The sequence below is a fragment of the Acipenser ruthenus genome, chromosome 1, assembly GCF_902713425.1.
Source record: "Acipenser ruthenus chromosome 1, fAciRut3.2 maternal haplotype, whole genome shotgun sequence".
NCBI classification, from domain to species: domain Eukaryota; kingdom Metazoa; phylum Chordata; class Actinopteri; order Acipenseriformes; family Acipenseridae; genus Acipenser; species Acipenser ruthenus.
The window spans coordinates 43,657,600-43,685,576 of NC_081189.1; the positions used below are offsets into that span (position 1 = coordinate 43,657,600).

Below are 27,977 nucleotides of genomic sequence, written 5' to 3' on the forward strand. Positions count from 1 at the left end.
ATAATAAGAACAGGACCATTATGTGTTACCTGTCAATGTCAAATCAATGCGATTCAATCTATGCGGAGGGACTAGAATTTCTCAGATTAAAAAAAAAAAAAAAAAAATCAAGCCCCGTCTGGTTGTATTCTAAATAAAAATCCATTCCTGTTTTAGCCGGGCCCACTTCCAGTGACGTCACACGAGTAATAGCACTGGGTCCTCTACATAGCCCTAATATAAAGCCACAGTATTTTTTTCTCAACTGCTTATTCCAACACTACCCAGAGTCACTACTGTGACTAGATCATAAAAAGTTGACAAATTAAAAAAGTTAAAATAAGTCCCTAATTCTTCTTCTTCATAAGACTGCACACACATCTAAGTAAAATATCAAAACATTACTATGTGTATTTTAAAACATTTTCAGATGTTAAAAGATCAAGATTTACGAAAAACAACAACGACAACAACATAATCATCTAAGTTAAAAAGGCATAACGCAATCAACTCTAAATACAATATTCTGCAAAGATAAAAAAGGCAGTTACATATCCCTTTGCTTTGGGTAGCATATGAAGAGGACATTTAGGAATTTTTTCATAAAGAAATTCCATTCCCCTGGCATTCTTTCATTATTTAAAAAGTTATGAAACTAGATTTTTATGAGTGTTAAACTAAAAACACAAGTCATGTTGTTTTCAAGTAGTAGGAATCACCTGCCTTTCCAAATAATGTTCCAGTAGGAACATTTGTGAAAACTATGGTTTCACAACACTGAAGGAAATATCAACCTGGAGAATAACGGCTCATAACAAATTACATTTTTCATCAAACAAGTTTTTCCCAATATAGCCAAGAGCTCAAGACATCATGTATAATACCTTCTAACAAAATGCCCATGCAGATAGAAATATGGATGAGCAGTTTAGAGTCAAGGGTCCAGAACTGCATGCGGGTGTGAACACATTGTGGGGGATTATGACAAATATAGTGAAGTGACCAAGGTGGATGGTCCTGACAACATACAAAACACAATGTTCCTTTCCATCAGTGTAAGTTTCCCCTACCTGTAAAAGTACAGCAACAAGCACATGCATAGTGAGTGGAAATGAGAAAAACAGCTTGACAAACCAGCCCAGGTTACACAACAGTCCATTCCACTGCATACTACCGTGTGAATGGACTTGTCCCAATTAAGCTCCATTACTCAATGTTTTCTGGTTGCCTTATTCATCTTCAAAGATTGTCAATTAAATATCTGTTGAATCTTGCAGGTATAAACTCCAACTAACCAGCTGAGGAATGGTTGAGCTAATAAACCAACATGTCTTAGAAAATATTCAACAGATGCTCTCTACATATTAGAGAGAAACCTGATACTGTATCTACATGCAGATAGTAAATATAAAATTGTCAACTTTAGGTGCACAACTGGGTATCTACTAATATGATCTGTATAAAACGTGTGTTTTTACAGTAAAGCTAGTATAACTAGAGTGGTGTTAAATGATAAATAAGGAAAAAATGCTGAACAGAATTAATTTGTCAACTATAGTTTTTGATCAAAGTCTAAAACACAAATAAATGTTAGTTACAGAAATCCTACACAAAATAAATGCAATTGTGGTTCTTCAAAAGAACGTCAATTCAATAACAGCAAAGGAGTAAATTTGAAATGAGGACAAAGGCATTCTTAACGAGGTGAAAGGATACCATAGCTTTAAGCAATCATAAGATAACCCACGTCACACGGGGTGTGCACACTGTGCACTGACTGATCGGAATGTTCAAGCCCAAACAAAAAGCACTGACAAGGCTTCTCTGACCACATGCGTGGAACAGGTCTTGAGTCTTGTTTTTATTTTTTTTGCCGCTCTTTAATCTATGCAATTACTTTTCCTGCAAAACATGACTTAACTAGCATGAAACAGTCATATAGGCTGCACCTTATAACGAGTACCTGCAAAACACTCCTCCTTCAGGCCTGTCATTATGATTAAACCAACAATTTATGCCTGAAAGTGTGGGTGGCCTCATTTGCAATTCACTGAACTTTGAGGATTAACTGGGAAACCAAATAATTGTATTGCCACGCATTCAACGGGGAAATCTAAATCAATGATGATATATTCATAGCTGTAAAAAATTTTAAAAATAAAAGTTTACAGACCTTCCCAGTCTTAAAGGGATACATAGTCATCTACATGTATTACTTATTTAATATCCCAGTACAGGTATGTGTGTTCTGGAAAATTCTCTATTGTTTTTTCTGCATAGATTACTCTTTGTCATGTTTACAATTCATCTTAAGACTCATAAAGACTGATTTTCTGAAGGGAGGTTGGCAAGCATATCAGTGTTGCAAAGGCTCACACAATGCTTCACCTGTGGGGTTTAGTGCGCATCCAACACTAATATGCTTCCCCACCTCAACAGTCTTTTCAGAAGCATTTTTTGTTGTTGCTGGAATTGCTATGATCTAAGCAGAAACCATAGATACTTATACATAATAATATAATACAAATAATAGGCTATTAAAAGATTTTGTAAAGGGTATGGATACTGCCAACGACAATGCTATAAATTCAGAGGGGTCAGGGACTACATACGCCTCCCGCCCAATCACTGAACTGTAATACAGTTGAGGAACTATGTGATGAACACAACCAAAGGCAACGACCAGCCAATTTTTTGGCAGGATATGATACACAATAGGTTTGAATGGGATAAAAAGATTTATACAGACTAAAGACTTTAAAATAACAAAGTCCTAGCAGAGGGGACACAAACTAGTGCCAGACAGCTGATTAATACTAAGCTGGTGATTATTTACTGTGCTGTAAACCTGACTTGTTTAACTAATCATTTTAAAATTAAGATAATATGTGATCCTTATTTTGAAATAGATAATTTCAAAAGGATTTAAACATATTAAAAACAAACGCCCATCTGAGTTACAATCCAAGGTCATGGGACTAGGTTGTTTGAACACTGTTCCATGCATTACAGACAAAGAATAATAACTACACATCTTGAGAAATCAGAAGCCAGCTGGAGATCACTGTACCAATCAAGGTTTTCCAATATATGTTTGATGATCTGCCTCAATAGAATCAAGAATGATTTGGGATTAGAACCATGTTTTAGGGTTACTGAGCCATACTATACATCAAAACTCGAAATAAAACCCAAAGGTTTTCTACTTATTCATGTTTACTATGATAGAGGCAGAATTAGAAGGTCAGATCACACAAACATTTCTGTGCGAATATTTAGCTTAATATCTATTATGCTGCGCTTAAAACCAACATAATAATGATCAAACAAAGTGTAATAAGATTCTGAAAGTTTATAAACTAGGTTCAGTAATACACATCATATAATATTCTGCATGGATTAAAGCAAATTAACTAATCCTACATAAATAAATAGCAGTCAATTTCAAGATCGGTTTCAAGTAGTTTTGAATGTATGACTATTTTGAAAATGCAATATTAAATTATTTACACATACCCTTACACTTAATCAAATCCTCTTCTCAAGTTGTACAAATCAGGTGTGTTGACCTCACAGTAATCCTTAAACTGTTAGTGTTTTGGAGGTCCTCACTCATACAAAAACTCAGAAATGATGTCAGAATTCATTCATCTCTTTATTTGTATTCTTTATTCATTGAAAAAATAACACATTTCAACCTCAAGCGGCTGCTGTTTAAAAATGCAGCACTGAAATAAATTCAATGCAGAGAAACTATAAGCAAAAGTTCCCATTGCACATTGCAGAAAACTAATTTAGAGATTCCTGCTGAAGGTGCGTGTTGCACCGAAACATTGATGTCACTTTTAACTTTGATGATGAACTAATAAATAAAGTAACTTGGTGAGCAATAATTCTGGATGTGGAAACTTCTGTTTTTTCATGTTTTGTACTTTTATACAGCACCAGATAATAGCGTGTTGCATTGGTGTCCCTGCTTCTAATCTAGCCAATAATAACACAAAAGCAATTTGTCATGGAAAACAGAAGTAGACCCTATGTAAAGTAAAGTTACTTGTCAAAAATGTTAGTTTGTAATCCTCCTTTCCGTTTCAGTGCCTGGAGATACGTTTTCCTAATAAACAAAACTGCAGGTATCCTGTGAGACTATGGGATGTATAAAGCCTCTTTTTGTAAAAGCCTGAATCCAATCCTTGCAATTCATTGCCGGAAACGCTTTAGGAATGCATTTTTCACTGCTCCCACTCCTCTGAAGCCTATCAATTATATTACAAAAGACCTCTGGGTCTGCTGTCTTATTCACATCAATCTGTCAACATCAGGACTTTTGAAATGATAAAGTCTGGGAAAATGGGATTAGAAGATATTTCAACATGCCAATCACTAAATATTATCCATTTCCGTATACCCCAAGATACTAGGAGCCGTGAGAATTTCAACAATATTTTACCAGCAACTTGCTTGAAAAGCAACTAGATAATGGTGATATCAAAGTTATCTTGACTATTGTATTCTTGTTTAGATTCAATTTATATAGAATTTTCTGGTTCTGGCATCATATCCTGATAACACTAAGTACACTGTAAGCAGACAGGGTTTACAGTAACAGACATATTAATTTACAATAATTTACCTTTGTATACATTTTTGTCATGCTTGAAAAGCAATGCATTTAGAAGCAGAATGTACCAGTACTTGTTCAAGAAGGGTTTCAGGAAAAAAATATTTTTATTTTGATTAATCACCAATGATGTACTAATCGAATCAAATAAAAAAACACTCATTTTCTCTTTTTTAATGCTTGTATTTACTGTAGGTGTGCAACAATTAATCAATGCATTGATTATTGATCATCTGTCCCTAAATTTCCAGAGCTTTGATTACATATTGCTGAAATGATGCATCAAATTAGAACCCAGTCTGAAGTCTCGCGTTGCTAGGATACAAACTTTAGGCCTCTACATTCGCGTTGGACAAGCCAAATAAGAAGTAGGCCTATAGTATTCATGTTTTCTTGATTAAAAAATTAGGCACTACCTGAACGTGTCAGCTGCAAGTGTGCCTAGCGAGAGGGTCTTTTCTGCTGCTGGTAATATTAGAACAGCAAAACGGTCTAGGCTTAAACCAGGAAAGGCTGATAATGTTGATATTTTTTAATAAGAATATACACGTAACATAAATGGATAAGCAGTGGCCTGAATTAATGGAACTGCTCCTTCTTGTGTTGGATATACCCCCAGGCTTCTCCACAGGAATTCTATAAAGCCAGACTGCAGAACATTATAGCCAGGAGCACTTTTAACAGAAAAATAAACTTGCCTTACCTTAAATATATAATGCGACAAAGAATGCGAATAATTTGTTGTTATTTGTTGACTATACCTGGTTATGCTTTTTGATGTTCTACATTTTCTTTTTCATTACTGTTTTTTATTATGGTAAATTACCGTGCTCTACAAAATGACTGGGGTAAGATAACGTAGGGTTTTTTTTTAGCTTAATTATTGAGCTTACTGCTTCATTTAAATTGTTTTCTTTATGTTAAGTTTTCAGGGCATTTTGCACATCTATTTTTGTTTTTCGCTGTTCTACATTTTTTGAATGCAACTGTTAATTTTAACCTTTTTTTTTTTTTTTTTTTTTTTAACACAACAGTACTCGCACACGTTTGGTCACCATCACAACTGTTGCATGAACCTGGAGTGTAATAATCCAGCACCCCTGCACTTAAGCAAATTGACAACAGCTGATATCCCATCACGCCTTTCTTCTTAAAGGCATACCACCTTTATATATGAACCCTCAATATCTCTCACAAGCACCTGGGTACATATTGTTACGATATCACAACAAAAGGATTTTTTTCTGGTGCATATGTATAACTATTATGTACCATATATCACCTTACAGTACAGTAATACGACAAAAAATGGACTGAATGATAATACCCGAAAATAATCTTATTATTTTTTTAATAAAGTAGCCGGCGCAAATATAGTATTAGGCGGTGGACTGCGCCGGTCGCTGTCTTATTTTGACCCCCTGCATTCATTGTCACTATTTTTGCTTTGAAAATAATGGTTATTTTTTTAGCAATCATTTTTAATGTTTTTGCCTCTTGAAGTGCTTAACACAGAAAACCCGCCCCTTCAACTCTCTAACTGACCCCGTGTAAAATGAGCTGACTGCTTCACTGGTGTTGATGCATTTTTTGCACTAAAAAGTGACACTAACACAGAATACCTTTGATGTTTTACTTAATCATTTCAAAAGAATGCCAATATTAAATCTACCGATTACCTTTTTTTGTTTCTAAGTATGTTGTGTTTTGATTATATGGCAATGTTATATAAAAATAAGTTGAATTTAGTATGGTAGTTGAATGTCAGGATTTGTGAGATTAATTAAAATGTTTCGCTTTGCTTTGGACATGTTTAACAATGTTAAGAGTAATGAACAACCTTAGTTCAGATATAAATGACTTCTGTTAAAATATAGTATTTTTTTATTATTATTACAATGTTAAAGGGACATTAGATGCTGACGCACGCATATTCTTTTCAGTTGTTAAAAAATCAAGCCCTTTGTTTTTCTTTTCTTATAATTCGTTTTCTAATTTAAATGTAAGTTGTGCCTTTTTGTTTAAACTATTATGCACAACAGTGTTTCTAGTTATTGGATCTTCCGTTTAAAAAAAAAAAAGTTTGCTCTTTATTTAAAAAAATAAAAAGTCAATGCATCGATTATCGTTGATAAATGCCAATACGATAATCGAATAAGAAATTAGGTTGCCGATTGCACCACTAATTTACTAATATATTTTATTAACCCTTTGCAGTCCATTTATTAAGTGCGCGTCAGGCGCGTCAGGTCCAATTTATTTTCATACGCGCAGTTAATTTTAGACGCACTGTTTAAAAGTATTTTTTTTTCAGTCAAACGGGTTTAAAAGGCCCTGCATATCAACAAAGCACTCACTAGGCATCTCCAGCCCCGACCCACCCTTTCGCTTTCACATATTATTATTATTATTATTATTATTTATTTCTTAGCAGACGCCCTTATCCAGGGCGACTTACAATCGTAAGCAAATACTTTTCAAGTATCACAGTAAAAGTAATAATACAATTAAGAGCAAGATAAATACAATGACTTTGGTTCAAGCAAGTACAAGTGTGACAAAATACAATTCAATAATACAGCAGATAACAGTGTCAGTGATAGTTACATCAGGATATGATTAAATACAAAATACTACAGATTAAATGACACTTGCCAGATTACAGTACTCTGAAGTACAGGATTAAATGCAGTAAAATAAGGGGCAGATAAGAGCAAGTAAAGCGCATTTAAGGAAGGGTGATAAGTGTCCCAGGGGAAAAACAGAGGAGTTCTACAGGTGCTGTCTGAAGAGGTGAGTCTTAAGGAGGCGCCGGAATGTGGTCAGGGACTGGGCAGTTCTGACATCTGTGGGAAGGTCATTCCACCACTGCGGGGCAAGGGTGGAGAAGGAGCGGGCTCTGGAGGCAGGGGAGCGTAAAGGAGGTAGAGCCAGTCTTCTAGTGCAGGCGGAGCGGAGAGGTCGAGTGGGGGTGTAGTGAGAGATGAGGGTCTGGAGGTAGCTGGGTGCAGTCTGGTCAAGGCATCTGTAGGCTAGTACAAGAGTCTTGAACTGGATGCGAGCGGTGATCGGGAGCCAGTGGAGTGAGCGGAGTAGTGGAGTTGCGTGGGAGAAGCGAGGCAGAGAGAACACCAGGCGGGCAGCGGAGTTCTGGATGAGCTGGAGCAGACGGGTGGCGGATGCAGGGAGGACAGCCAGGAGGGAGTTGCAGTAGTCTAGGCAGGAGAGTACCAAGGCCTGGACCAGGGGCTGGGTGGCATAGTTGGCGAGGAAGTCGGATTCTTCGAATGTTGCTCAGGAAGAAATCGGCAAGTGCGTGCCAGAGTGGAGATGTACTGGGAATAAGAGAGGCAGGGGTCCAGGGTGACTCTGAGGTTCTTAGCGGAGGAAGAGGGAGAGTGTGTGGTAGATCCCAGAGGAACAGAGATAGGGAGATCAGAGGAGGGGGTGGTGTTACTTTTGGTAAGGCACAGCAAAAATAAATGCAAGACCTTGGAGGTAAGCACAAACTCTACAGCTACCATCTCCTACTTGAGATTGCTTGAACTCATCGATACACAGATGTACAAAATTACTTATTTTATATTTATTATGTGTAATGTGTGTTTTAAGGAATGAACTACAAGGCAGCCAACCCATTCTCTTTCTTTCTTCAAAACAGACAAAAAATCTTTACCTTCCAGGGATCAATTACAGTATCTTATTATCAACCTTCTCTCCAAATGCTATGACTCTATGGAATACATTTCTTTTTTATTACAATTCACATATGGATCTATATGTAACAAAGGCTACCAAGCAGGCTCTGTCATTAAGACAATTGATGGAGGTCTGTCTACCACTGTTAAGAGAGAAATAAAAAGAACATTGAAGACCACATACAGCTGGAGGCTGTCAAACAAATAGAGGGCAAGTACAGAACATAATAATGTTGCGTGATTAATTACATTTTCAGCCTTGTAAACCCATGTTGAAAATATCAGCTCTGTATGTTTTTTGTTCTCTTTTCAGATGTTAGTAGTTTAACAAAAACACCAGAGCTTGAGGTTGTAATGATGAGCACTTTTTTTGTAGAGGAAAGACAGTGCGATCTTATTGTCCCCATCACAGATAAAGCACAGAGTTGAAAACTCCACTGAAGATCTGCATATCAGTTACCTGCAGAAATACCTATATATTTTGTTCAGTCAAAATAGAGTAACAGTGCTGCTCTTGAACAATGTTACTGGCTCCTGTCAGGCACAGTGCCCAGACCCATCACAAGACCAGCCGTTCCACCCTTGATCCAGCCACTTCAATCTCACCATGATGTTCACCTGAAGCTTCATTTTTACAGCACAGGAAGCCAACCAAACAATTCCAGTAAGTCTTACTTAATACATATTGACATCATTCTGCAAGTCTCAACATTTTTCTATTTGAAACACACACACACAACTACAGTAAAGTTTAATTTTTTTTAATGGTCTTTTTTAAGCTAATATAGAAAATGTATCACAGGTTCCTTGCGGATGCTTTAGTTCTTCCAATTCACATCATTAAACATCAAGAGGTTGCATAAAGTAATATAGTTAAGAATGAAAATGTCAACCAAAGGAGAAGCCATGACAGGCCAATGCTTGAGGCTTCTGGGAGATTAAGCTCTTTTAAATTAATAAAATTGTGTTTTTCTATTTTTCTGGAGAAATATATATTTAAAAACAAAATATGCTCAAGAAGAGTCATAGTGTAAAAAAAAAAAAACTTTACAAGAACTCTTCATGACGAATAAATTGCTTCAAATACACATTTAACATAATGTTGGCATCTTTCATACTGGAAAGTTAAGGTAATACATATTGGGTAAGATTTACAGGAATTATTTTATTATCTCTATTCACTTTATTTATAAGCCAGAACAGATTTTCTAAATGTATGTTTAAGGAGCTGTGTTCACAGGTAAAGCTGGTACAAAAGAGTTAAGATTTATCATGCCACTAGCCACAAATGTCTAGGTGAGATGCCTCGCATAGCAATAACAACTTCATTCACAGCTGACTGTTGTCTTCAGGGGATCACAGCAAGCATTCCAGTGCAGGCCTGCATCATGCATTGTGCTGCCAAGTGGTAGAGAGCCAGTATAAATTTCTGGCTCCTCTCCTGCATACCATAGTATTTATATAGTCAAAACCAGGGCGTGACAATGGTTTGCATGAATCTTTGTGTTTTTTTTATTTTATTTTTTAAAGAGGCATACAACAGTAACATGTAAATACGACTGGTAAATAATTTATTTGGAAGGAGAAGAAAAAAGTATTTTTGACATAAGTTTGAGAATTAAACTGTCTGGAGCCCTCCACAGTTTTCTATGTTAGTGATTCACCATGACTTACATCCTCAGCATGTAATACTGATATTCTAAATATCCTCTACATTAATAATAAATAAATACCTCTACAGTAATAATAAATAAATAAATACATACATACATAAGTAAATCTAAGACAGAAACAATTCATTTGAGAAACAACAATACAAAAAAATACAACGGAGTGGTATGAATAGAGGATACTGAATGATCGTTAGTGGTCTCTGTATTTTATTCAATGCAGGAAGATGTCCCAGTAAATCACGAGACTCGACCAGGACGAGTGTTTTATGCAAAGATGTACTCCTAAGGGGAATATTAAACGGAGACCACAAATAATTATTCAGTATTCTGTTTATACCACAAGTATATATTTAAAATAAATAACAATAAAATGTGTACATTTTTTTATATTAAATCAATTAATTCAGGGATTATTTTACCTGGCAGATCTTTACTTTCATTGTCAACAGACTATGCTTCGACACAGATTAATTTCGCACCCTGTTTACGGCCTCTTCGCAACCGTCTTTAGATAGAACCTTGAGCTCTGTCTGTCAATTTACATCCTGTCTGTTTCCTACCTTTACCGGTTTTAATGAAGGGGCTACAGGCTGCTCAGATAAGTCAGACGCAGTCAGAAAGGAACTGGCATTTCTTGACTAAACTCTATTGTTTCCTAACGTTACTGATATTAATAAAAGGGCTAGGTTGTTTGGATAAGTCAGACGCAGGCAGATAGGTAACTGGCATTCTTGACTAAACTTGTTCTCAAGGAAATCAAAGTTAAAATCAAAACAACAACCAACATTTGAAATTATTTGAGACATTTTAAAGTTGTTATAACACACATATAATGGCAATATTGTTTGAACTACAGACACGCAGCTCCGTCCTGAATTTCAGCAGCACAAAGGTAAACAAAGACACATTCAAAACTAGTCCCAGTAAGCATGTTATCCACTCATGTTATCCCACTCAAGTGAGATAACAAAATATATATATCCCACACTAGATATACCCACTCTTGTGATATAAATACAAATAAATCAACCCTGAGTTCAAAATTCCTTCTTATATTAAAAGAGGGCTCAACATTCAGCACAAACAACAACAAGGAAATGTACACACCAACCACTAAGGACATAAATAACATATAACAAGAGTCATGGAAAAGTAAGTCTCCATGACTTGCAATCTCATAACAAATGCACTCAAGGATTCATCAAAGCTTGACTGATTTCTGGATACAGTTTTTAGTAAGTCCTAAATTCTGACAACCTCAAGAAAGTGTGTCTATGAGCATACCAAGTTTCACTAAAAATAAATTAGATATACCTGCAAATATAATATATATACATCTTCTGATCAACTTAATTTCCATAATAGAAATAATAAAGTATTAATATGACAAAGTATATGTCAGGGGGAATTCCAGACACAAAACAAAATTTAAAGAATTTTTTTTTTAGTTTTGGAACAAAAGTACAAAATAGTGCCTTTCTTACTTGTTTTCATTGCTGGCGTCATATCGAGGCATTGGATCATAATCATTTCCATTGACATCAAAGCTGGCCTGCGAGTCCTGCAATAAGCAAATTAAGGAAATTCACATCTTTGTTCTATAAATTGGACTGCAGAACATCAGGGTACTTAAAGGGTACAGAAGGACCTTTTTTATTTTATTGTGTTATACACTACATTTCCCATCATCCTTCTGCTCACTTATGTAACTGATGGATTTACCAGTGAGCAGGAGGATGATGGGAAATGTAGTTCTGAGAGGTCCATGCAGGTACATGTGAAGCCATCTTAAGGCAGGGAATGCAATTTTAAAAAAGTGGTCAAAATGTAAAAAAAAATAAAATAAAATAAAAACACACACACACCTTACGTAAACAGTTATAGCAACACATGGGAACATGTAACACAATAAAAGGTCCTTATGTACCCTTTAACACAATACAGTTAAAATGGTGTGGGCCAAAGAAATAACCTTAAACACATGACCTAACGGTGAAATGTTGTTGATAAATTACTCTACTACAGTAGAAATCACTGAACATCAAATTCTGGCAAGCAGTTATGATGGCTGAATTCAGAGTGAACAAGACAGATCTCAGCACATAAATAAGTAACACAGCCAGTGAAAGATCAGTGGGCCTTACTTTCCACTGTTCTGTAATGATAGTTTAAATCTTTAAGGTAAAAAATGATGCTATAAATCACACTTTCTGTAATTACACTTGTTTCATATTTTCCTGTTACTCTAAAAAACCACATGTTTCATATTACATGTCCCTTATACAGGGATTTTAAACAAATAATGGGGCATTTTCAATACAACTAAAATCCATTCCAGCATTCAAATGGTCAAATAAGCAAATCTAAATACATTTCTGAAAAAGAGCCTTCAAATTTCACGTACACCTCAAAAAAGCAGTGAAATGTTGTGGGAAGTTAACTTCCTCAAATTATTAAAAAATGCAGAAGTATAATTGCAAAGTAAGTTTGAGATTGTTTACTGTTAACTGAGGCAAATAATGTATTATATAAGAAAAATGCAATATGGCAGACTTACTAGATATTTACATTTTGCTCAAGTTTTTTGCATAATTATCTCATCTTAACTGAAAAATAAAAAAAAAGCAACGAGTGATACATTTCTGTAAAATACTATACCTCCCCTCAAACCTGAAACAGAAAAGCAGTACCGTAAAACTTTAAATAAACGCCTTTTGGAGACCGGCGAGTATTGGAGACCGGTGAGTATTTGAAGTTTTACGGTATTTCTAATTACAGAGAACGGTTTTGGTGATTTGCCACAACATTTACCACTCTATGCAAACAGAAATATATATCCAGGACTTTTAGATTTGAATCCTGAGCCAGTGTGGTTGACCAAAGACAATAACTTACATAATTCTCAATTAGGTCTGGGTGGTTCCGCTCAATCCCGTCATCTAGAATGGTGACCACAACATTCTTACCAGTGTAACCTCTCTTCCACGCTCCTACAATATTCATGTCAGACTGACAGTTGTGGGTGTCATCACTGCAGTGCTAAAAAAGGCAAACAAAAACAATTGTATTAAAGTATTGCACTCAGTTTTATACACCAATGCACTGACATCATTCAAGTACTTGGGTATCCATCTTACTGATCCAAATGGTTCTGGCCCGACCCAGACACTGCTGTTGAAAGTTAAACAGGCTTCTGTGGTGCTATATCAGGCCAGTTTGGTTGTGTGGTGGAAAAAGTGCAGGTATGAGCAGGGTAAAGAAATCAAGATAAAATCAAATTAAATGTACACTTTGGGACCAATGTTTTTAAATTCAAGACCATCAAAAAAGCATTTTCATAATTATAATTTTGTTCAAGTAGTCCCTGGACACAAAATCATTTTTAATGACAATACACTGAATGCCTGCACATTATGAAAAACTGCATTTTTATTTGAGCTTGGGTTTCATTAGTACACCATGCATATTAGGGGTTTTAATCGATTAATGACTTATCACACCTGTGGGTTTTGACTTATTAAAAAATAATTGATTGATTAATCTTGTCTACCTTAGTGTGGTGTGCAAAAAACAGTACTTCTAAAAACCTTGTTAAAAGGGCAGCTGGAAGCTGTACTCAATATTTCACAATATCTCAGAATGAAGAAAAAAAGACTGCAACATACACAGCAAATAATCAGCAAAAATAAACACAGCACCCAAGCATTAGCTATGCCGGTGCATAAACAGAGCACTACCTGCTGCTCTCTGTCCTTCTCTCCTTCTCTTTCTCTCTCCACTCCGCTGCACTCTCCTACACACTCCCAAAACAAACATTTGTGTCCTTTTATTCCATATGGCCGGGCAGGCAGCTCTTTTCTTTGGAGTCCGTGCAGGTAGCTCCTCCTCTTTAAGCATTCGGCAGCAGCAACTATCCCTATTTTTCTGGAAGTACATCACGATGCAGGTAGAAAGTTGCCGTCCAGCTTGCTCATGAAGGGACAGGCTAAAAAATGTCAACAGCATCCTGAGCTCTACGGATGTAGTGAACCCGCAGTGGCCTCAGTCACTATCATTGTTCTTATATTTCTGCAGTGTCCACCTGGGTCACTAGGGGGCGCTATTTCACTCCTGCCACCATATGTGGTAAAGTGACGTGCGGACAAGGCTGGTCAACGGCAGGAATAGCAAACCCAGAGGCAGTAACTACAGTTTAGCGCTCTCACACAATTTTATTTATAACAAAACAAAACACAGCAACAAAATAAACAGTTTAAACACCATAAACAGAAACACTCCAAAAAAAATCACAGTACCCAAGCTTCGGCTATGCCTGTGCATAAACAGAGAGCACTACCTGCTGTGCTCTGTCCATGTCACTCTTTCTCTCTCTATGCTGCTCCACGCTCCTTTTGATTTGGTGTTTTAGCACGTTCACAAAGAAATGCCACAGTTTTGCATTTCTACTTTTAATTAAAAAAACATTCAAATACATGTTTACTTAATGAAATATTTTCTGAAACAGTATCTCATTTACAGTAACTCGTTATACCATCTACAATGTCATTACAGCAACTTGAATAAGAACAAAGAAGGATTTCTAAAAATCAGCATCAACGTTATATAGCCCTTAATTTTAAGATACCAGTAATTGGAAAGGATTAGTAGCTGCAGTACACTTTAACGACAGGCATTTGCTAACTCTAAGTTTTAAAATGTAGCTCTGGTTCACTAATATAAGACAGTGGAATGATCACAATATCATTTAGTTATTGTAGGACAGTATTGCCACATGTGAAAACTTTAACAATAAAGCCGAAACAAAAATGCTGAAACTAGTTAATAGACTAGCAAGCACTGGCAAAATCAATTCATTTTTATACAGTGCAGAACTAATTTATTTTAACATATTGTTTAGGGACGTTGAGATACCTGCACAGTGGGTGTCTTAATAGTAGGATCTACAAGGAATCAACAATAACAATCCAAAGCAAATTTGCTTTTGTTACAGACTTTCTAACAAGTCTGGAATAAACAATTTTGGCTGTTACAGTACTTAATTAACCCCTCAAAAAATAACACAAAACTGCTTAATATAAAAAGGAACAGTCCTACAGGCACCACAGTAGCAGGTGCAGTTTACACAGCCTCAGAGATTCTGATCACATCATAAATTCCAGATTTTCTAAATCCATTGATGGAAATATCCAGTATGCTTTTAATTTCTTGAATCAAATTGGCTTCATCATTCACTGCCATTCTCATACTCACATTCACATCCGCCACATTCTGTCCCTTGCCCAGCGCTTCTTTAACCTGTGCTGCATACCAGTCTGTCAGAGGCCGGGATCACTCACTGTATGTCACACTTTGATTGGTGGAAGAATTATTGGCATTCCAATCAAAACCAATGGTCAATACCCCAAATTTCCAGTTATATGGTATATAGTAAATATGGACTGGAGAGGAGGGCTATAGTGGAAAATTATTGACCCAAGGGAAGACTGTTGTTACTGACAGGGGGCTATAATGCCCAAAGCCGCAACAGTCTTCCTGAGGGGCATTTAATTTTCCACTATGAGCTGAGTCAGCAGTACATATTTAATATATGAATCGGTCATTAAAATAAGTGAAGCAAGGTTGGATAGTAAATATGACTTTATATATTTTGTTTAAATATAGCTGATACAGCATACATTAATAAATATTGCATAACTGCTGCATAATCCAGTTATCCCGGCCGTCATATTTGTTTACATTGTCAAGCTGAATTTGTTTGAATTTCAGAAAACAGTGACAGTGGCGTTTTAATCACCATTTTAGTGTTTGGATCATCTTTTTTAGTATGTTTTGTAATTCATATTCTGTTAAGTCACAGAATTGCTATTCAGCAGTCTCTTCACATTCAGCCATTTCTCTTGTTGTGAGGAGTAGAGATTAATGGGGTTCCTTTGAAAAGGGGAGGGACTGACAGTGATGTGAACCAGTCACATGACAGAGAGAGACTACTACCCGGTGGTGTAAGGATGTGTCACAAAGACGGCCAGAGTGGGTGGCGTCAGACCAGACAGGAATTCAAAACAAAGACAGTGGTTGATGATGAGCTGAGTGCAATGGCTGCACTCAGCGTTTATTAACAAATAAAAGGGTTGAAAACAGCACAAAACACGGGACACGGCACTTCACGCCAAAATAAACAGGTAGACAAAACGGACAGACACTAACAAACAGGGACGAACAAACACGGTGAGTGAAAACACTATTTACTTTATATTTCCGTTCTTCCGTTCTTATTTTAACTCTCCTTCTCCACACTCGTTCTCCACTCACCGAACACCAACCACGACTGAGTGAAAATGTGCATCTATATATACTGTTGTGCTGGGATTCAATTACTAATTAATTATTCACTTGAATCCCAGCATGTGAATTAATTCTGTGCAACCCCGTGCTCACATATTACATTTAACCAGCACGTGAAGTGATTTGTGCTCTCCTCGTGCCTAAATACAAATATACACTTTTTAAATACACGTGAAACACAGACCCGTTTATATCCCGTGTACCAATCTATACACCAACATTTACACACGCAACATACAACACAGAACACACAAATGCACACAGGGGCGGGGCACTTTGCCACATATACCCCCCCTTGTGCGCAGCACACATGGCCTCAACGGCCACCTCCCCCCTTAAATACCCAGCAGTCCAGGCCAAAGTCTCGGGCTGGGAAGGGAGGCTTTAGTGGGCCCATGGCTGGACATGCTGTCAGCTCCCCTGCCGGTAGTGGCACGGCTGACAGCATGCTGGTCCCGTCCTGCAGCGAAAAAGCTGCGGGGGCAGGTGGTCCCCCGACCTCCCCCTTCTTCATAGCCGGCAGCTCCCTCCTGTGGGGCTCCGGCCACAAGAACTCCTGCAGCGAAACTGCTGCTGGGGAAAGTGGTCTCCAGACCTCATCCCCCTTCTTCGTGGCCGGCAGCTCCCCTTTCTGGGGCTCCGGCCACCGTACTCCCTGCGGAGGTACGGGCAGCAGAGGCAGCTCCAGCTCCTCTGCTCCAGGCGGTGGCGGAGGCAGAGGCAGCTCCAGCTCCTCTGCTCCTGGCGGTGGTGGTGGCGGAGGCAGAGGCAGCTCCTGCTCCTCTGCTCCTTGCGGTGGTGGTGGCGGAGGCAGAGGCAGCTCCTGCTCCTCTGCTCCTGGAGGTGGTGGAGGCAGAGGCAGCTCCTGCTCCTCTGCTCCTGGCGGTGGTGGAGGCAGAGGCAGCTCCAGCTCCTCTGCTCCTTGCGGTGGTGGTGGTGGAGGCAGAGGCAGCTCCTGCTCCTCTGCTCCTGGCGGTGCTGGCTCCCTCTGCTGTGGCGGCTGGGCATGTGCGCGCCGTGCTGCCTTCAGCAGCATAGCGAGAGGCTGCTGGGGGACACCAGCATCCTGCCCTTCTCCCCCCCAAAAATTTTCAGGGGGTTGAGCCTGTAACCCCTCCCCTTCCGGCTCTTGGGGCTGAACCAGCAGGCATTTTCCCTCTGCTGGTGGCTTGGGTCCCAGGGCTGTGGAAGCCCCGACTTGCCTCCCTTTGGGCTGTGGACGCACCGACTCCTCCCTTTTGGGCTGTGGACGCACCGACTCCTCCCTTTTGGGCTGTGGACGCACCGACTCCTCCCTTTTGGGCTGTGGACGCACCGACTCCCCCCTCTTGGGCTGTGGACGTTCGGGCTCCCCCCACTCAGGCGTAGGACGTTCGGGCTCCTCCCACTCAGGCGTAGGACGTTCGGGCTCCTCCCACTCAGGCGTAGGACGTTCGGGCTCCTCCCACTCAGGCGTAGGACGTTCGGGCTCCTCCAACTCAGGCGTAGGATGTTCGGGCTCCTTCCGCTTGGGCTGCGGACGCTCAGGCTCCTCCCATTTGGGCTGTGGACGCTCAGGCTCCTCCCATTTGGGCTGTGGAGGCAAAACCAGCAGGCATTCACCCTCTGCTGGTGGAGATGGGGACAGCAGGCATTCACCCTCTGCTGGTGGGCCTGCTACCTGGGCTGCTGTTCCTTTTATCGTTGCCTCCAGGTAGCTGAGGAGAAACTCCACACCTTCCTCCAAGGTGTTTGGGGTGTGTTCCTCCTGATAGGCCTCCCATCTCTCACTGTCCATCATCCACAGGGCCCGGACGATTATGGGCAGAGACTGGGCCTCCAGCCCAGCATTCTCTAGGAACCAGCCCCGCAGTTTGATGGCGTCTTCTGCCATTGACCTTTTTTTTTTTTTTTTTTTTTTTTTCCCCCCCCGAGACCCCTCCTGGTCTGACGCTTGGAGGCGCGGCTATCCCACGATGACACCACGTGTCACAAAGACGGCCAGAGTGGGTGGCGTCAGACCAGACAGGAATTCAAAACAAAGACAGTGGTTGATGATGAGCTGAGTGCAATGGCTGCACTCAGCGTTTATTAACAAATAAAAGGGTTGAAAACAGCACAAAACACGGGACACGGCACTTCACGCCAAAATAAACAGGTAGACAAAACGGACAGACACTAACAAACAGGGACGAACAAACACGGTGAGTGAAAACACTATTTACTTTATATTTACGTTCTTCCGTTCTTATTTTAACTCTCCTTCTCCACACTCGTTCTCCACTCACCGAACACCAACCACGACTGAGTGAAAATGTGCATCTATATATACTGTTGTGCTGGGATTCAATTACTAATTAATTATTCACTTGAATCCCAGCACGTGAATTAATTCTGTGCAACCCCGTGCTCACATATTACATTTAACCAGCACGTGAAGTGATTTGTGCTCTCCTCGTGCCTAAATACAAATATACACTTTTTAAATACACGTGAAACACAGACCCGTTTATATCCCGTGTACCAATCTATACACCAACATTTACACACGCAACATACAACACAGAACACACAAATGCACACAGGGGCGGGGCACTTTGCCACAGGATGTTAGAGAAATAGTTCAATCTACATTTGCTCCTATGATGAGGTTTCAACCAATCACGCACACACACACACACACACACACACACACACACACACACACACACACACACACACACACACACACACAGAGATATATATAGTGGTAATGTGGTAGAAGACCAATATGTAAGCCTGAGGTTAAGAAAAACATTGTTTCCAGAATTAAGGGTTTTTGGGGGTAGTTACTTGAGGCTGAATACTAGATGTCCCTGGTCAGCCAAATGAGCTGCCCAGGAAAACTACATTTCCTTGAAATCTATAGGGCTGAATGGCAATCAGCCTACAATGGGTTCACCTTGTTAAGGAATAGGTTGTTGGGCACTTAACGGTGTGAATAGATCATTCAAGCTAATTACTGTGTGTATAAAAGCATCCCTTGGTCCTCAGTGGGGGTTGGGGTTTTTAAGGTGGAGTACGGAGGTGGAAGGAGAGTTGTTGTGAGTACCAACGAAGAGCATTTGGATACAGGTAAGCTGCCTAGCTGCCCTGTTGTCAATAAGGTAAATAGAGAGTACATTTATAGTAAGTATCTTTGAAAGAAGCTAGGTTTTGTTTTGTTTGTTTAATTTGTGAAGTTACAAGCAAAGGCGGTTTGTTTTGAATGCCAATTATTTGTTTTGAATGTGCAATTATTGTCTGAATTACAACCGTGCACCATTCATGATCGATTAATTTAGTCTACCCACGTGCTGTAGCAAAAAGCAGTGCATGAGAAAGAAATCTAGAAACTTCAAAAGATGGTGGCAAACAGGTTACAGGGAGATATACCCAACATTTTGCCATAGCTCAGAACAGTGTCTTTCAGGGATATTGGGGTTGGCGCCATGATCTGACTGGAAAATACATTTTTATGACTTCCAGCCAATTGTAAAAGCTTCACGGTAAATGGCAGACCCAGTGATTCTCCAAGATGATTGACTCTATCAACTATCCAGGCAGGGATCACGTTTAATATGACCAACCCCCGTCCGCAGAGCTTGTGTTGTTTCAGACCTATTGTAGCTCAGCCTCTCTATTGCCCAGCACTCCTTCTTTTGAAAGTGTAGCGGCGGCGGGTTTTAATATCAAATCAAATCAAATAAAAATGTAGATTTAGATATAATTGCATTAACATTATTTAAAGACTAGTCACAGGTATACTGTAATAACAATACTGTAATAATAATAGAAAAATCTTTCATTTACAGGGTTTTGCTGTGAAACAGTTAAATGGGCTTTTAAACCATCCATGTCCTTATTTTCTCATTTAAAAGTGGAATGAAGAATGAGAAAATGAGAGTAAAACATTTAAGTGACTAGTTTTTTGTATTGGTGTTAATACACCAATACAAGCTTTTGACAAAGTCCTGCATAAAAGATTAATTCAAAGAAATGCATGCACATGGATTAGGGAGTGGTTACCATGTAGAAAACAGAAAGTATTGATTAGAGGAGAAATCTCAAAATGGAGCGACGTAACCAGTGGTGTACCACAGGGATCAGTATTAGGTCCTCTGCTATTCCTAATCTACATTAATGATTTAGATTCTGGTATAGTAAGCAAACTTGTTAAATTTCCAGATGACACAAAAATAGGAGGAGTGGCAAACACTGCTGAAGCAGCAAAGGTCATTCAAAATGATCCAGACAGCATTCAGAATTGGGCAGACACATGACAAATGACATTTAATAGAGAAAAGTGTAAGGTACTGCACGCAGGCAATAAAAATGTGCATTATAAATATCATGTGGGAGATACTGAAATTGAAGAAGGAATCTATGAAAAAGACCTAGGAGTTTGATTCAGAAATGTCTTCATCGAGACAATGTGGGTAAGCTATAAAAAAGGCCAACAAGATGCTCGGATATATTGTGAGAATTGTTGAATTTAAATCAAGGGAAGTAATGTTAAAACTTTACAATGCATTTGTAAGACCTCACCTAGAATATTGTGTCCAGTTCTGGTCACCTTGTTACAAAAAGGATATTGCTGCTCTAGAAAGAGTGCAAAGAAGAGCAACCAGAATTATCCCGGGTTTAAAAGGCATGTCGTATGGAGACAGGCAAAAAGAATTGAATCTATTCAGTCTTGAACAAAGAAGACAACGCGGTGATCCGATTCAAACATTCAATATCCTAAAAGGTATAGACAATGTCAACCCAGGGGACTTTTTTGACCTGAAAAAAGTAAAAGGGGCATTCAGAACAGAAAATAGGAGGCACTTTTTTACAAAGAGAATTGTGAGGGTCTGGAACCAACTCCCCAGTAATGTTTTTGAAGCTGACACCCTGAGATCCTTCAAGAAGCTGCTTGATGAGATTCTGGGATCAATAAGCTACTAACAACCAAACGAGAAAGATGGGCTGAATGGCCTCCTCTCGACTGTAAACTTTCTTATGTTCTTAATTACGGATAGTGATTGTAATAAGGTGTATCCATCTTAAATATAAATAATAATTTTATTTTTCTGTTTAATAGAAGGGGTGGGCGCAGCAAAAAAAGTTTGGGAACCACTGGCTCAGAAGGAAGGAAAAAAAAAGACAACAACTTGCAAGATTTGCTCTTCGGTGCTTTCCTTTCACGGCAGTACTATGAGTTTATCTCATCATCTGCGTCGCAAGTAAGTTTATTTTTCTTTTAAACAATGTATTCTATTGTTTTAAATCTGTACCAGCTATAGAGTAAGTCTAAGTCTTAATTATGGCATAGTAAGCTAACTAAAGTAAACCAAAATAAAATAGCACTCAATTCAATAAATTACCTGTTAGTTTAAAGTGTATACGAAAAACGGCCCAACATATCCAACACAGTACTGGTTGTGGTACAGCTGCTTATTTACAGTAATGCATGGCACAGTATTTATGTATTATATTAAAAGACTTGCTTTGGCTAACTTCAAATTACACACAAGTAAACATTTTCATTTATTGTCAAATTCAAGTTGCCTGTTAACTGTTAGGTGTCATTAATACATGCTTGCAAAAAATAGCATTAGTACCAAGTGTTACTTTTAGTTGTCTTTCACTACAATTGCATATTATAACAAAAGGGTGTGATTAATCTATCAATTAATCGTCCAGATGGGGTGATTAATCGATTAAAAGAAAATGCCAAGATTAAAAAACAACCTGTTTCATTAAATTGCACTTTTTTATTTCCATGTTGAATCTTTATAATCCATTTTTGTCAATCCAAATCAAACACTGTTTAAAAAACATTGGTAATTAAATAGTTTTTTTTTTACTTAATGTCATCAATGCTCAGTCTGTTACCGGGTGGCTCATTTGCAGTTCCTAGCATGTACCAAACCAAAGCTAATGCATCCCCCTTAGGTCTGTTATTCCAGTTAGACTGTGGATTTCATCTCATGATTTGTTTGTGCTCTTTGAGAGCCCAGACAATCTGTGTTTTTCAGTGTTTTGGCATAGTAACAAGTGAAGCATGCACAATAAATCTGAACACCACAGTGGGCTATGTGTTACCATAAACTAATTTACTACCTATCCCCACATGCCTTTTGCTTTTGAGCACCACTTTTAATCTGTAATGAATAAAAACATCATCCTTCTTAGGGTGGCAATCCAGGTCTTGGGTGGAATCAGTTCAGATGCTCATTGGCAAACTTGCATAGACACAATTAGCAGTCTATATACATTTTGATGTATAGTCCTGGATTCTCCAGGAAGTTATAAAAACGGCCTCCTGGACACAGACAAAGATATTTACCTAATTCCTTTGAATTCAAGACGCTCTTTCTAAACCAAAGGCCTCCGTCTTAAATTTGAGTATAATGATGCGGGTATTAAAATTGCCAACAAAAGACGTGACTGCCAGAGTACACAAACAGGAACGTAACTGGCTGCCGTAAACAGACAAATGTTGCTGCCCCATCTCAAATGATCCATAACATGGGGCAGCAGTGTGGAGTAGTGGATAGGGCTCTGGACTCTTGACCGGAGGGTCGTGGGTTCAATCCCAGGTGCTGCTGTACCCTTGAGCAAGGTAGTTTACCTAGATTGCTCCAGTAAAAACCCAACTGTATAAATGGGTAATTGTATGTAAAAATAATGTGTAAATAAAAAAAAATGTAATTGTATGTAAAAATAATGTGATATCTTGTAAAAATTGTAAGTCGCCCCGGATAAGGGCATCTGCTAAGAAATAAATAATAATAATAATAACATACAGGCAGCCATTTTCAAAGAAGCGTCATTAGCTTCCTGAGGAATTCAAAGAGAAACTTGTAATTTCAGTGTTTTGTTATCAGGCTCAGTTCTAACAAACAGTACCAGCTCTGTTTGACATATCTGTCTGGAACGACTGGAAATGAGAAGCAGCACATAACTGTAATGCGCTGTGTGACAGAAGATGGCCACAAACAGCCTCCATACGTCGTTTTCTTATAAGCGTAATTGAGGTTGTATCTTTGTAAATCTTTATTTGATGGGGTTTTTTTTCCCCTAAATTGACGGCGTCTTAAATTCGAATAAATATCTATATTACACTCATAGTCAGAATTCGGTCAATCACCAACAAAAATAACCATTTCACGATTTGAGCATTTCAAAATTATCAGAATTATCAAAAGAACAAATTATTTTGTTCAAATTGCAAAATGGAAAATATCAAACAAGCAAAGAACAAAACAGAAAAGAAGAAAAGGAGGCTGTGTGGTCCAGTGGTTAAAGAAAAGGGCGTGAGACGTAGTTGTAAGTGACTGCAGCTGATCCATAGTTCACACACCCTAGTCTCTGTAAGTCGCCTTGGATAACGGCGTCTGCTAAATAAACAAATAATAATAATAATAATAATAATAATAATAATAATAATAATAATAATAATAATAATAATAATAATAATAATAAAAGGTTATTTCGGTCTTTGAGCAAATTATTTTGCTCAAATTTCGAAATAGAAAATACCAAAGAACATCCCAAAGAACGAAACAGAAAAGAACAGACAGCTTCTTCAGTCTTTGATTAAATAAAAACAGTTAAGGTTTTCTTGTTGTGATAAAACAGTCTCCGTCTTTATTCCACAGGCACTGTCTGGGCGCTGATCGGGTCTGCAAAACCTGTTTTCTAAAAAGTAGTAGTTCACGCCTTCATATGACTTATGAGAATATTAAATGTTTAATAAGCATACTTTTCTTTCTTTCTTTTGTTTAAATAACAGTAATGGAGATGAGGCTGGAGCTTCCTGAAGGGGCTAAAGGCGATGACCCCATCCACTTTCTTCAGCAGAAAATTCCGCATTAGTATCTGACCCTGAAACCCTTCAATGACCACCCTTTTCTGGAGTTAAATAGAGTGCATTGCGTATACGCAGATGGCCCTCGGGATTCCAATAAACCTGCACCATGATATTTCAATGCCTTCATTACACTGATCGACAACGACTCCTCCAGGCTGCTTGACAATCCGCTCTGGTCATCGTACAGGGGCAGAAGCTCACTTTTTATGTGGATTACTCTGCTGTCACCGCCACGAAGAGGAGGGCCTTTGGTGAAGTGAGAGCGAAGCTTCGCTCCCAAAGAGTGGACAATTCCTTGGTGTATCCAGCTTGAAAATCAATCACAGAGGGGAGCGTCTGTCTTTCACTACTGAAGAGGTTGGTTTTTTCTTTGCTCAATGTTTTCAGGATACGACGGGGGCTACTGATCCCTCTGCGCGCAGGGCCCTGCACTTCACATCCCTCAGCCCAGATGGAACGTCGGTATCAATTGACTAACTTTGCTCTGGATTTCTATTTGTTGTACATTCATGGTATGGAAGTGGAAACACTTTGGTCCTTTTATGATTGACAATGACCTGTCAGGTTTGCACATTTCCACTTGCTGTTTCTTGACATTAATCTAGTCATTAGGTGGGGTGCTTGGGTGGGATGTCTACACTGCAAAGGATTGATAACCCTATTATGAATACTACTGCAGTTCATTATTGGTAATTTGGATACGTGACTGTGTTAATTTCCACATTCATTTCTGTGACATTGATGTTATAGTTGGTGACAATCTGTACTGTAATTGGGTACCTAAACATTGAATACATGGGCTACTAGATTATATGCATGTTGTATACGGTTGTTTAAAATTTTGAGTCAATTTTTTTTTTTTATTCTAAGCAAAATAAATCGTTGTTTTTTTATTTCTAAATTAAACAAAATGAAAAACAAGGAAATCACAAGTTATCACACGGCGAGACTTTCTTTGCCACAGCTGCCTGAGAAATCACAGGAGACTCCAGCTCCTTCATGAGTTGTTTACATAATGTAAGCAAGTCACAGCATAATCACGTACTCAGGTACTCATTGCACTGTGCTGCGTGAACCTGTCTTGCTCTGAAAAGCAAGCTTCGTTCATCATTTGAAAATATTGTATCCCAGTATTTTGCTGCCATCAAGAAATAACTACTGTATTTAAAATGTTGCAAATGCTTGCAAACATTTCATGTTTTTCAGTATGTGTCTTGCGGCTCTCAGCCATATGAACATTTTGGTATGCGGCTCGTAGGGTCAGGAAATTTGGCCACTAATAATATATTAGGGCTGCTCCAATTAATAGATTAAATCGGGCCGATTAATCAACTAAAGAGTTGATCGCAGATTAATTTTCTTATTTTAATTTAATCATGCAGTTTTATTTTTGTATGTAAAATAAAATCAACCAATAGAAGATCTGCATTTTCTCTGTGGCAGTCCAATCATAAACAATGAAGGTCTTTAGTAGGTTTAACCAATGGGAGAGTCAAAGATCAGCCCCTTGTTATACAGGTGTCCAATCATGAGTGAGCAGAAGCAGTACATAATTGGGAGTTTAACCAAAGGGAAAGTCAAAGATCTGCCCTGGTTTCACAGCTGTCCAATCATTAGTGAGCAGAGGTGGGACATAAATATGCTAGTGTAGGGTGTGTAAGCATAGCTGAATTCCGCGCGATACTGCTTATTATACAGTTACTGAAAATTATATTGAGAACTTCAAAGTAATATTTCTCATTGCTTTTTACAAATTAAAACATAAATGACATGACAACAGAGACATTGTAGTCGATTTGGTTACGAATCAATTTTCAAGAACTTTCTCAGAAAAATGGAGGTACAGTATACACCAAAAATACCTGAACTGATGAAGTCACCAATTCTTCAAATAGAGGTAATTATGTGGATTTTTTTGTTTTGTTTTATTCTATTGAGATTGTTTGTGCCTCCCCGATACATCGAGTCGCTTGCACAGTTTGCATTCAACTTTTTTTGGTCATATGGACATTTAATAAAAACATCCCAAACAGCAGAGGGGTTTCGAGACATTTCTTTCAATACAGCTTACGCTATACAACGCTTTGCTGTCGAGACTTCGAATGAAGAAATGAAAGTTCTGCCGCTGGATAACACGAGCTGGAGGGACGGACGGACAGGGACGGTGCTCAGTTTTCTAAATTAAAATTATTAGTGTTAGTGTTTCATACTTACACTACCATAGCACTTCTCTTACAATGTCTTGTACACCAGCGGTTCTCAAACTTTTTGGCCCACGCCCCCATCCTCTTGTCTGTGGTACCTGACACGCCACGCCACTCCCCCCCCCCCCCCCCCAACCACCCCCACCCCCCTCCCCCTCCACCCCCCTCCTCCCCACACACAGATATGTACATATACTGATAAAAAGAAATCCAACATGCCTGCGGCTTCTCTGTATGTCATCCAAAAATATGAAAGCACCATCTACAAACTTTGACACGCCTGGAAGTGTCAGCATAAAGATCTGTTTTAAGTTAATATACTGTATAACGGGAAATTTTGGCTGGTATTAAATTTGACGGATTTATATGTTGGGGGGATTTTATTTCACAGCATGTTCACAAAAAAAGTCACAGTTTTGCATTTATACTTTTAATTCCAAAAACATTTAAATAAATGTTTACTTAATTAAATATGTCTTCTAAAACAGTAGCTCATTTACAGTAACTCATAGTAACTGCAGCAACTTGGAGAACAACAAAGAAGGCATTTTAATCAGTTACAGTATTTAACATTCTTATATGGCCCTTAATTTTACCAGTAAACTTTTATCATAAGCATTTGCTGTCTCTCAGTTTTAAAACTATGTTTCACAACATAACACAGTGGAACAATCAGTACTACCATGCAGTAATTGTAGGGCGGCATTGCCACATGTGAACTCTAACAATAAAGCTGAAACAAAAATGCTTTTACTTGCTTCGAAAATCATTTCAAACTGGTTAATAGACTAGCAAGCACTGGCAGCTCAGCTGCATAGTTCACTTACAATTACATCTCGCCCAAAAGATGGAGCACAAGGAGGTTAAGTAACTTGCTCAGGGTCACACAATGAGTCAGTGGCTGAGGTGGGATTTGAACCGGGGACCTCCTGGTTACAAGCCCTTTTCTTTAACCACTGGACCACACAGCCTCCTATAGTAACGTGTCCTAGTTGTGACCAATTTAAAAAAAATCTTTGTTCACTATTCATGAGACTTACTTGCACCAGTAAAGGAATAGTATACTGCATTGGTTGTGTGAGGTGTAACTGTACATCGGAGAAACAAAACAGCATTTAGCTGATTGCTTTGTAGAACATCTACAAGAATGAACACCTCTACATCTCCAGACATTTTAACACAAACGACCACACTGCAGAAGACATTACAATTTGTGGTATAAATCACTGCTATGGGACCAATGCAACCAGGAAGCAAAAATAATGCAAATTCATTTTTAAATTAGGCACTTTGGAACCTCTTGTAATGAAGTCATCAAGCCATCATCCTCCGGAACTTTTCTTTTGAAAGACAATTTGTTTATAACAGCTTGTTTACGCACTACTTTTTCCAACCAATTTTAATTTCAACAACATGAAAAAATTCTAGTCTGCCCTTTGTATTAGGTATGAGGGTTCGCGTTAAAGAAAATTCATCTTCTACTACCCTGATTATAGGCCCCTGAATTGTTATGAATTCAACCATTAAAAAACACACTGAAGTCAGGAGTTGACCTTCAACCAAGTTCCCTTGTTTTTAAAAACATACAAACGGTATTATGGG

The 27,977-nt window shown here is 38.5% G+C and overlaps 1 protein-coding gene across 1 annotated transcript in view; it reads right to left on the bottom strand.

Moving 5' to 3' along the window:
* Positions 1 to 27,977, bottom strand: part of LOC117421292 (proprotein convertase subtilisin/kexin type 5-like) — a 134,805-nt gene that overhangs the window by 65,765 nt on the left and 41,063 nt on the right. The window contains exons 4-5 of the mRNA XM_034035500.3: positions 12,867 to 13,010; positions 11,456 to 11,532 (exon numbers count right to left, since the gene is read on the bottom strand). Coding sequence (XP_033891391.2) covers positions 11,456 to 11,532; positions 12,867 to 13,010 — 221 coding nt within the window. The remainder of the gene's footprint in view (positions 1 to 11,455; positions 11,533 to 12,866; positions 13,011 to 27,977) is intronic.